General features: G+C 38.2%; 1 protein-coding gene across 1 annotated transcript in view; it reads left to right on the top strand.

The window, feature by feature from the left end:
- The window catches only part of LOC124798994 (neural-cadherin-like), a 331157-nt gene that overhangs the window by 251361 nt on the left and 67131 nt on the right, over positions 1–12665 (top strand). Inside the window, exon 29 of the mRNA XM_047262530.1 lies at positions 9541–9782. Within this exon, the coding sequence (XP_047118486.1) occupies positions 9541–9782 (242 nt within the window). The remainder of the gene's footprint in view (positions 1–9540; positions 9783–12665) is intronic.

Below are 12665 nucleotides of genomic sequence, written 5' to 3'. Positions count from 1 at the left end.
GAAGTTCTCAGATGGAAAACCATTTGTAAGCAAAGAGGGGGGAGCTGGAAGGTGGAAGGAATATATACGATTATCATAATTTACGTCATAGATGCACGCAGTTGTAGGTACATGATATAGAAATAATAGGTCTCAGTAAACATAGACTTGCAAATGAATTCATTGTGACATAACTGTGACTTTGCATTTATCAGGCACTACTGACATGATACTGTGTAAACACTCTATGCTGATCCATGATGTAGTCCGTTATTACATTATTGAGATACAGAATTGTAAACAGAATAGTTACAACAGTACAGTACACAGTTAGTAGTTTACAGATCATCAGTTGCATTGCACCAGCGTTGGTGGTAATGTGGAACTTACAGTAATAAGGAGTAAGCAGATATGCATTTCATGTATATTACAGCTAACAACAATGTGCAGGAACCTGCATGCTAGTACCAAGATGCATACACTGCTTGAAGGTATCCCGAAAGTGAAACATTTATAAGGTTGCATTGACACCTCCAAGAAACTGGGAGCTTTGACATGGTGTGAGAACAGTAGGATGGCATGAATTACACTTGTGCTTGAATATGTGATGCTGGAAGCATTCAAATACTCTTCTTGAATTTCATGAAGGAGATTTGTGACACAAATTCCAGAAATGTCCCACAGTAGTGTTAGGAGAATAATGCATCACAGTGCAATGTATCTGTACCACCTCCAGTGTGTTCATTGTCTTAGTGAGATGGACATTGGTCCTTGATTAATGTTCAATCAGTGGATGCAACAACAAACTGTAGGCAATCCTGTGTTTCACAATAACTTTTTATTTAGAGCTGAAGCAGTGTGCACTCATGATGGTGTTTTTAATTATCACAGTTGTCACATTTGGAGTCATCTTGGCTCCAGCCCACATGGTATTCATGAGTCTTGGAACTAGTGATTAGTGAAATCATTTAACATGTGATTAGGGGTACTAGGTATGGCATTATTGATACCAAACTAACTAAATTGATGGAATTGTCTTTGATTTCTGTGGGATCATTTTAGTGGACTGCTTGAGGGTATTCCCTTAGAGCAATAACAGAGGACACAGTACATATATTATGGAACATCTGCATATTTTGTTGCTATGGTGAGACATCATTTAATTCTCTGAAACGGTCAAAGATGGACTGGGTGAGAAGAACCTTTACCATGGCCTCTAAGATCACCAGATCTGAACCCCGGGGATTTCTATGTTTGGGACCACCTTAAAGGTGTTGTGTACACCACTCCAGTTAACATGGTTGAAGCATTGGAGCAGACTCTTGTCAGTGTTGTCAAGAATTTTGGAATAATCCAGGTATGTCTGAAAGAATTTGGAACTCACTGCAGTGACAGGTAGACACCTGCGTCTGGGTACAAGAACAACACTTTGAACATCTCCTTTAACTATGAGTGCGGTCATGTAACTGTTGTTGTGTTCATATAAAACACCTACACTTCTGCAAAAGCATCTCTTACAACTTTTACGAAAAGTTGAACAATGGAAACTCCAGATAGGAACAAGAACAATGTAGGAAAGGCTAGATTGCTGTGTACCATAAAGACAACACACTAAGTTGGAGGCAGACACAATTAAAAGACGCTTACACATAAGCTTTTGGCCCCAGCCTTCATTGGAAAAGATAAACACACACCATTCATTCACACAAGCAAGCACACCTCATGCTCGTATCCAGGTTGCCAGAGTTGAGGAGCTACTTGATTGAGAAGTAGTGGCTCTGGTCACAAAACCCGACAATGGCATGGAGAGCGGTGTGCTGACTGCATGTCCCTCCATATCTACATGTGGTGATGCTTGTGGGCTGAGGATGACACTGTAGTCAGTTAATACTGTTGAGCCTTCAAGCCCTGTTCTGTGTAGTGGGGGATGGGGGGCTATACAAGGGAAATAAACTAAAAGGCTATGTTATAGAAAGCATAGAGGAAGTAGATGAGATGGGAGATACAGTACTGTGAGAAGAATCTGACAGAGCTGAGAGTTGAAACAAGGTCTGCTGATCTCCTCGTAAGAGCCAGTCATGAGAAAACTCTTTTGTATGGTGTATGAGGTACATAAGATGGGAAAAATACCCTCAGACATAACAAATAATGTAATAGTTCCAAATCCAAAGAAAGCTGGAGTGGACAGCTGAGAATGTTATCGAACTATTAGTTTAATGAGTTATGGTTGTAAAATATTGATACACATTTTTTTATAGAAGAATGGAAAAACTGGTACAAGCTGACCTTGGGAAAGATGAATTTGAGTTCCAGAAAAATGTTGGATCACACAAGGCAATACTGACCCTGTGATTTATCTTTAGAAGAGAGGTTAAGGAAAGGCAAACCTATATTTATAGCATTTGTAGAGTTGGAGAAAACTTTTGACAGTGTTGCCTGAAGTACACTCTGAAATTATGAAGGTAGGAGGTATAAAATACAGGGAGTGGAAAATTATTTACAAATAGTACAGAAACCAGACTGCAGTTATAAGAGTAGAAGGGCATGGCAGGAAACTGTAGTTGAGATGGCTGTAACATATCCCCCTTGTTATTCATTCTTTACATTGAGTTAGCAGTAAAGGAAACCAAAGATAAATTTTGAAAGTGAATTCAAGTTCATGGTGAAAAAATAAAAACTTTAATATTTGTTTATAACATTGTGAAATTAAATGTCATGTGGCTAGGGCCTCCTGCTGGGTAGACCAGTCACCTAGTGCAAGTCATTTGAGTTGACACCACTTTGGCAGCTTGCGCGGTGATGGGATGAGATGACAGACTGCAGAAAGCATAGAGGAAGTAGATGAGATGGGAGATACAATACTGTGAGAAGAATCTGACAGAGCTGAGAGTTGAAACAAGGTCTGCTGATCTCCTTGTAAGAGCCACTTTTTTTACATGGAAGACAATGTCTGTATTAATAAAAGTAAATTACATAACAAATCTAACTTCTGTTATTTTTAATACATAGTATATTTATAATCATAATAGAAGACAATGACAAAAATTGGAATTGTACAGAACAATTACTGTTAAGTATCTGAGTTTGCACTGACAAAAACGATGCAGCAGAAAAAAAATAAGATTTGCGTATCACTGGCCAGATATGCTCCCCTTGCTGCAATTGTACAGCAAGTAAGTTTTCTGGCTGCTTCAAAATTGATCACTCAACTTTTGAGGCAGACTATAATGTCATAATTCTGGCAGAGACACCAAAGAGTCAGAACAGAACAGAACAGAATGCATAGTGTCTTGAAAAGGGATTATAAGATGAACGTCAGTTATAAGTAAAGTGAGGTTAATCGAGTGTAACTGATTTGAATCAGGTGATGCTGAGGGACTTAAATTAGGAATCGAGACACTAAATGTAGTAGATCAGTGTTGCTGGTTGGCAGAGAAATAATTGACAATGGCAAAATTAGAGAGGATGTAAAATGCAGATAGCCAAAGGCAAGGAAAGCATTTCTGGAAAAGAGGAATGTGTTAACAACAAAATGAGTTTAAGGGTTATAAAGTCTTTGCTAAGATATTTGATAGGAGTTAATCTTTTATGGAAGTTAAATGTTGACAATAACTAGTTCAGATGAGAAGAGGAGTTTTTGGAATGTAGTGGTACAGAAAAATGCTGAAGATTAAGTGGATATATTGAATAACTGAACTGGATTGAGGCGAAAGTAAGTTGTGGCCACTTTGATTGAAAGAAGTGGGTGGTTGATAGGGCACATGCTGAGGCATGAAGGAGTTGTCAATTTGGTAACGGAAGGAAATGTGGTGGCTAAGGATTGTAGGGGCAGACCAAGGCATTAATACAGTAAGCATGTTGAAAGGGATGTACATTGTGGTACATAGAAGAGCATTGTACAGGTTAGAATAGCATGGAAAGCTGTAACAAACTAATCTTCAGACTGAAGACCGGAAAAAAAACAGCTTTAGAGAAAGCTTTTGACAATGTTGTAGGGACTATTCTCTGCAGTGGCTTGTTAGCTCAGAGGTTCCACACCTGTCATGTGATGCAAGGATGGTGTGAGTTGTGAGTTCCAGTTGTGATGAAGACCAGTGCAGTCAAGGTACTTATTTGAATTTAAACTGGAGAAGTATCTTTCTTTCTAAAACAATTTAGTTCAGCTTGATTTGCACTTCAAATCATTGCAAATATTAAGGAGAGTCAAATCAATAAGCTCATATATTTTGCATGGTTTCCTTCAATAATGTCTTATGGAATATTGTTCTAACTCGCTTTTAAGAAAGAAAGTCTTCATTGTTGAGCAAGTGCTGCACGAATAATATGCGATGCTCACCAACAATCACCTTGGAATCTATCTAAGGAGTTAATACTGGTGACTACTGTCTCACAGTACATTTATTCACTCATAAAGTTTGTTGTAAATAATTCACTGCAATTCGAAAGGAATGATTCATGGAACACAAAACCATTTTGAGGGTAGCGAGGGTAAAATGCGGTAGTGAAAGTTTGTTTACAACTTGTTCAGAAACCAACCTGAAATTACGTATAATTACGTATAATTTCAGGTGAAGGTCATGAAAAGTAATGGCTGAGAAGGGAGTGACACAAGGTTTTTGCATCTTGCTGATGTTATTCCATGTGTAAATTGAGCAAGCAGTGATGGAATCCAAGGAGAAATTTGAAAAGGAGGTCAAAGTTCAGGGAGAAGAAGTAAATACTTAAAGGTTTGCTTATGACATTGTGATTCTGTCAGATGTGGCAAAGGACTTGGGAGAGCAATTGAATGGAATTTATACTCATAGTGCCTTGAGAAGGGATTATAAGCTAGATATCAACAAAAGTGAAAGTAGCGTTATGAAATGTATTCAAATTAACTCAGGTGATCTTGAAGGAATTGGAATAGAAAATGAGACACTAAAACTTTAAGATGAGTTTTGCTGTTTGAGCAGTGAAATAACTGGCAATGGCCAAAGTAGAGAGGACATAAAAAGCAGACTGAATAAGATGAATTTGTCAACATCTACTGTAAATTTAAGTCAGGAAAACTCTTCTGGAAGTATTTGTCTGTCTTCATCTATCCTTGTTTGGAAGTGGAATGTGGATGTTAAGCAGTTCAGGCTAGATGTGAATAGGACCTGTTGATATATGGTGCTACAGAAAAATGCCGAGGATTAGTGGGTAGATTGAGTGACTAATGGAGACATACTGGTTCAGACTGAGGAAAAAAGAACATTATGGCACTACTTGTCTACAAAAGAGGGATTAGTTGATAGAATGCATCCTGAGACACAACAGAATTATCAGTTTAGTAATGGAGAAAAGTGTAGGGCTAAAAGTTATGGAGGGCACCTTTGCGTTTATCAGTTTAACAAGTGTACTATGCATTTGACTTTGCCTGTTGCTTTAATGCTTTAATGAGAATGAAATTATTACTTTATTAATTATTATTACCACTATTATTACAAAATTATGAAAAAGACTGTTAGTTATCCTAAGTGTACTTTTCTCCAGTGACAGTTTGTAATTTGTCCATTTTAATTTTCTTAGAAGAATACTCTCTGAATTATCATTATTTTCATTACCTACATGTTGAAAGAACTCATCTGTAAACAGTGTGAAACATGAGTTTCTACTGGCATATAAAATGTTCATATAACTTAGACGACTGCATCTGGATTAGGTCTTTGACAGTTGTCAATATTTCAACTGGTGCACACCCTGTCATTTTTAAGGACAAATGCTGCAAAAGAAGTGCTACACAAGGAATTTAAAACCTTGGGTTGCAGAGCATCAAGCAACAGGCTGGTTTAGCCAATTTCACTTGCCAACAGTTGGATTTTGTTTTCAAGGAATTATTTTAGCTTCATTTATTGACTGCTCAAAAAACTTCACCGTTTTCTTGGGATTGACTGGATGGTGGGGTGCTTCATGGTCACAGTCTGACTATAAATTTCATTTTATAACTGTATGGCATTTGGTGAAATGTGAATGTTTCAGTGGCTCAGTGTCTATTATTATATCTCAATGTTATGTGTTCATTCTCAGGGAAGAAAGTTGTCATGACTGAGCTTTATCTGTGGTAGGGAAAGATTTAGATTTTGCTCTGATGTCTGAGTGTTTACCAGTCACTGATTTTATAAGATATATTGAACAGGCTGTTTTGAAGTACCTTCTAATGCTGAAGAGGAGTTTAGGCAGGAAGCATGTTGTGTTGACTGGGGCACCTTCATCCAAGATTGATATAACAGCAGCTGAGAGGGGGCTGCTTTATGTTCACTTAGAGTGTATCCATGTGTTGCTATTTGCTACAGTGGTGTTGGAAAAGCTGGATTATGTTTAAAAAGTGTGGTGCTTACTCTCTGATTCAGCATATCATGGGCTCAGTGCTGACCCTACAAAAAGTGTTGAGACAAAGGCTATCAATCTCCTGAGGAAAATTTTTTCAAAGAAATTTCCACCATTTGACCGTTAATTGCTCATGTATTGTACACAATCATGATTTCAACTTTCTAGCCATTCTCAGGTGCATGTTGAACCATTAAGATATGCCTGATGTACCTTAACAGCCAAACAGCAGAAATTTCTTTCAAAAAATTCTGTGTGGTTCTGGTCCCCTACAAAGGAAAGATCATCCTGAAGAAAAGTTCCTTGTTGTAGGAGATTATGAAGAGTCTTAATTCTTACTGTGGGGTCCCCACTAAAGTATATGAGCACCCAAAGATCTACAAGGGAGGTGTTTTTCTTAGGCCTGTTGTGAGAAACATTCTTGCTATGACATATCATATAGCAAAATTCCTTGAAACTCTGTTGAGCTCAATAGGAGATCGATGTGTGCATCACATTAAGAAACCAGCATATTTCTTACGCCAATTAGAGGGATTGCATTTGAATGACTCGTATGTTTATTTGCATTCTCTGTCTGAATTGTTATGGTTAATTGATGTTAGGCTTGACACTGAATTATCAGAACTATTTTAACCCCCCCTCCCCTTTCAATATATTTAAAATACTTTTGCTGTTTGGCCTCATGATAGCAAGAATTTAAATGGCATTTTAGAACACCTGGATTCAGTTCACTTGAATATTCATTTCAAAGTGCAGGTGGGAAGAATGGCTGCGTTCTCTTTCTTGATGTGTTGGTCAGGAAAATAGCTGATCGTACATGGGAACATGCAGCTTATAGGTAACCAAATCACACCACTTTCTATTTAAAGGCTGATAGTTGTCACCACCTGACTCAATGTGAAGGGGTGTTTTATACCTTGGTTCACAGGGGCCTTGTCATTTTAGACCTTAAAGTTAGTCGCATGAGTTAGGCCATCTCAGAGCCATCTTTTGTCAGAATAGTTATAGTGAAATAATGATAACATGTCCATTGCACTATTGATTGACAACACGTCAAGTGAATGATGATAATGCAGAGGTGGGACCAAAGTTTACAGCCATTTTGCCTTATGCTGGAAGCACTTCCAAAAGGATTTCTCATATTTTGCAGAAATATGATGTGAAATGTATTTTTTGGCCACCATATAAGATTAAGTCTCTTTCAGTTTGTCTAAGGTGGATATTGTATTCCCTGCAGTTGTGGCATATTAAATTTTGTTTAGATTGCCTGGACCAAGGAGAACCAGTGTACTGAGCATAGACATCACAAACACTTCCAACAGCTGAGCAGTTGCCTCAGCAATGGTCATCATTTGGAATATAACAACATGGAGATTCTGGAATGCAGTCTCAGCTATTGGAATAGTGTTATTAAGGAAACCATTGAAATTAAATTCTTCAAATTGAGGTTTTCAGTTCCCTTGCACAGCACTTCCTTGCTGCATTTGTGCCTTAGAAATGGTAGGATGTGCATATCTCGAAATATTGACAATTGTCAAAGGTGTAGCCTGGCTGCATTCCTGTATGTTATTCGAACATCTGTGAACACTAGCCTAAGCAGTTCCATAGCTTCATTGTGGTAATATGAATTTGCAAGTGTTCCTGTTTTGCAAATGGATGATACGGTATGTCATAACGGTTCCTTATTTCAGGTATTAGAGGATTGTGTATTACTGTCAGTCCTGGTTCTTGAAATTCACAGAGTGCTTCAACAACATTGTTTTACACATTTCCCAGTTCTTCAAGGTCAAATATGTTTTATAAGATCTGCTTCCAACTACCATCATTATTTCCAGATATCTGCAATCTGAGGATATATGCATTTTTTTAATTGTTTGATGAAACATAATTACAGTTTCTAGTGCAAAAAGGGTAATTTTCATCCTGGACCTTTTTTTTACATTAGAAAGGTGCAATGTTGATTGTTTAACTGCCATTTAAAACAGTGCTATTATAAACAAGAGAGATAAAGAAAATGAAGCCAATCAAAGTAAAATGTTGTCTGAGGTGTCATCATTTGTGTATGTGAGCATGACTGTGTAGCTAAAAAAGTAAATTCAATAGTATTCCTTGTTCAGCATTTAGATGTGGACACTGATACCAGCATGACCTCATGGCTCATTGTGAGATTAGTGTAAACTGCAGCAAACTCATTTCCAGCATGACAGGTAATGGTGTCAACTGAAAAGAGTTCTCATTTCTTACAGCCTTTATAAGTATCAGTGTCTTATGAATATTAAAGAACCAGTAGGTTGCAAGCAACCTTATTGGATATAAATGTGGAAATGAGAGCTTTTTACAAATTATCAGCTTTCCTGGTAATTTAATCATGATCCCTTTAGATTGAGCACAAATACCATGCAGACATTGATGTACATTTTGACTTATTCCACTCTCCTGAATAATTATCAAAATGTTGGCATCTGTGCAGCATCATGAATGAGTGATTGATCATGGTGATCCTCCTATGAGCGATTTTGTTACCCTTTTTTTTTGTCTCCACGCCTTCAATAGCTCATCAGTGAAGGAACATTTGCTATTTAAAACATAGTAATTTATTATATTTTTATCAGAACATTTAGCTGCTCCTTTTTCCCATCATCATTGGGCTGCTGCTTAGTGTATTTATCGGCAAATCTAAGTAAATTGAGTTAGTCACTAATTTGATCATTACTATATGCATTGGACTATTAATCAGGAAATATGCATGAGAATAATTGTGATTGACAGCACCAAAAGTTTCAGACAATAACCTTGTACAATGTGTAGTGAGTGACACCCGAAATATGTGCTGACAGTAACTTTCAGTCAACAGCAAACTTTGTCAGCATGAAAAGTCTGACTTTATCAGTGATATGCTAGTTTATCATGCTGTATAGAAGAACATACATAGTTATTGCACCTTATATTTTGAGTGAAGTCCCTTAGTTGTGCTTTATTACTTTGCTGTCAAAATAAATATCATCTTAAGATGATAATTGTTTACTTTGTTTTATGTACTTTCAAGCCCAGTGCAAAGTTTCAAAACTTTATTAATCCTAGTCCCAAATCGTATAAGTTATGGAATACCAGAGTCTCTGGTTAGTAGTCAAATATTATGAGAGCTTTATTTTTCATTTGCGTTGCCTTGTAAAGTGTACTACATTTTGAATAATTTTCTCTCTAATCTTTCAGATGTGGTGAAGGTAGAACATTGTCACATGATGGAAATGCTTGTATAGACCACAATGAATGTTTGAATATGCCTTGTCTGAATGGAGGTACTTGTATAAACCAGGAACCTGATCTCCGTTATAGTTGTGTGTGTCCAAAAAAATATGGTGGTGTAAACTGTGAGATGTTGCAAGAGGAACTAACAATAAAACTGGGCACAGATGCAGTTGTGGCCTTCTTTGTTTGTATTATTGTTATCTTATGTAAGTTACCATTTATGTTATCTCGATATTGCTTAAGCTACCGATAAATTATGACATTGGATGATACAGTATTTTATTTTCTTTTTTAAGATTGTCATGTAATCCAGTGCTACAATGCCATCTGTGAATATACTAATTTTCTGAGACTGATTGCATGTACTTCTCAGCTGTAACTACAGGACCATGCTATGTTTTTCTGTAGTCGATTTCTACATTTCATAGGTTTTAGTACAAATATGAAAATTAAGAACTTGTGACTGCTGTTACAGTACTAACAAAATGTCTCTAGCATTTTGTCTTGCATTCAATATCATGCAGCTTGTGTGACTTTTTTGAGGTCAGCATACCATAGTTCATTGATGGCAACCCTCTTACTTCTGTAGCAGTAGTTTTACTGCTGCTACATTCAAATTACAGATTTTCTTGGATTTGTAAAACTATGATTGCCAAAGTGGTTTCTGTAGTAACCAAGTAATACATGAAACTGATACAGATAACACAAATATGACTTTATTATTTTTATTCATAAACCTCTGAACAGTAATGGAAATAAGCCTCTCTTGAAACCACATGTAACAAGACACAGAACAACTGATGTCAGCATTACAACTGGATGAACATGGAGTGAGACAGTCAGTGCTGAAGCAAGCACCCAGGTGATGGAGGAGCTGCCAGTGGCCTGACGAGAGACACCTCCATCATATGCAGAGCAGCGGCAGCCAGCGCCAATGGAAGGGGTGGAACAAGGTGCCGGGCAGGCACTAAAGCATGGCTGCAGAAGGTGGAAGAGTGTGCATGGCTGCTGGCTATGAAGCATCTCAGCTGGGCTCTGCTGCCTCATAGGCATGAAATGTTCCAAGTGCTCAGAAAATGGAGAAAGGCATCGTCCAGTGAAGAATCCACAAAAGACCTTTTCATTTGAGACTTGAACATATGCAGGAGTCATTTTGACTTGTCATTTGACTGAGAGTGGAATGATGGAGCTGTAATGTGATGAATACCATGACAGGAACTAAACAATTGAAAGCTTAGAGAAACAAACTTGGGCCCATTATTGGAAACTATGGTAGAAGGCAATCCCTCAATAGAAAACCTATCAAAAAGCATATGAATTGTGACCTCAGTTGAGGTCAACGCATACTGCAGAATCTAAGGAAACCAGGAAAATGCATCCACAACCAAGAGACTATAGGAATTCAAGAAGGGACCCACAAAGTCTACACAAATGTGTTTGCATAGTTGGTTGGGAGCAGGCCAGGGGAACAGTACCACTCTGGGAGTTACCTGGCACACTGCTGACAAGCTGTGACAAAACCAGCAATTTCACCATCAATCCCTGGCCAAAAAACATGTCTTCTAGCTAACAGTTCAGTGTGCGAAATTTCCCAATTGCCCTGGAGAAGGTGTAGAACCTCACACAGTAATGCAGCAGAAATGACTGCTCTGGGACCATAGAGACAATACTGTAAGGAAAAATAATTCCACAGAAGGTCTGCAGCCCAACCCCATGGTTTATCTGGCCAGCTCTATTCAACAGACCAAACCACCTAGTGGGGAACATGGTCAGCAGCAACTCCAGGCGCTATGCTCGAGCTCATTATTGGGAAACCCTCAACCACAGCCTGCTTTTCAATGTCAAGATGGAAGCAAAGGATTTCTTCATGGTCAAAGTCAGGATCAGGACCCACAGGAAGGTGTGACAAGGCATCCACATTGGTATGATTAGACATAGGTTGAAAATTGATTTCATAATTCTAGTGAGACAAGAGCAGCATCCAGAATTTTAAGCAGTTTGCTGCCTTGTCAGGCAAGAAAATGGGAGGGTTAAATATGGAAACCAAGGGTTTATGGTCAGTAATAAGATGAAACTTTGAGCCATACAAAAAACATAAAATTTCCAGAGAGCATAGCCTATGGTAAGAGCTTCTCTCTCCACCTGAGAGTAATGCTGCTGGGCCAAAGTGAGAGATTTGGAGGCAGAAGCAACAAGTATTTTAGGTACAGAGAGAATGTAGCTAAACAAGGGGCAAAGAGCAGTTTGGATTTCAACATTTGAAAAGCATGTTCACAGTCCCAGCTCCAGCAGAAAGGTACATTCTTGCATAACAAGGCATGCAATGGGAGGGCCAATGTGGCCACCTCCAGCAGGAATTTATAGTAGTGGGCCATCTGACCTAAGAAGGTCTGAAGCTCCTTCATGAATTAGGGGCAGGGTGTAGACATAACAGTGAGGTGATCTGGTAGAGGGTGAAAACCATGCTACAAGACCTCAAACACCAAATAAACAAGAGAAGGTTGAAAAAGCTGAGATTTTGTGAGGTTACACTGTAAACAGTTGCTATAAAATCGTTGGAAAATAGTAGGTACAATTCAGACATATCAATTTTAGAAAAGCACCGGTGACCCAAAATTTTCAACAACAGTTCCTCCTGGGGTGGAAGAGGATATGTATCCACAACCAACTGCATGTTGACTTGTCCTGAAGTCGCCACAGAGGCGAAGTTTCCCTGACGACTTCCAACCAGATGACCAGATGAGACCAGCATTCACTAGCCATAACAGGTTGTACCACCCATAGTGATTGAAGTCTGCTCAGTTCTTTTTTCACTTGATCTTTTAGGGCAACAGTAATGGAACATGCACAACAAAAGTGAGACTGAGCCATGGATTTCAAAGAAATATGAGCAGAAAATTTGTAAACATACCCTATACCTTCTGAAAACAAGTATGAAAACTCCAAACAATGTATTTTATATTGAGAATATGGTACCTGATCAGACACAAGGTGAACTGCATCAGTGATAGAAAATCCAAGTCCCTGAAATGCATCCATCCCGAACAAGTTCCCAACACCAACATCAGCAACCACCAAAAACGTAATGG

The sequence above is a fragment of the Schistocerca piceifrons genome, chromosome 5 (assembly GCF_021461385.2).
Source record: "Schistocerca piceifrons isolate TAMUIC-IGC-003096 chromosome 5, iqSchPice1.1, whole genome shotgun sequence".
NCBI lineage: Eukaryota > Metazoa > Arthropoda > Insecta > Orthoptera > Acrididae > Schistocerca > Schistocerca piceifrons.
This window is presented reverse-complemented; position numbering and strand designations above follow the sequence as displayed.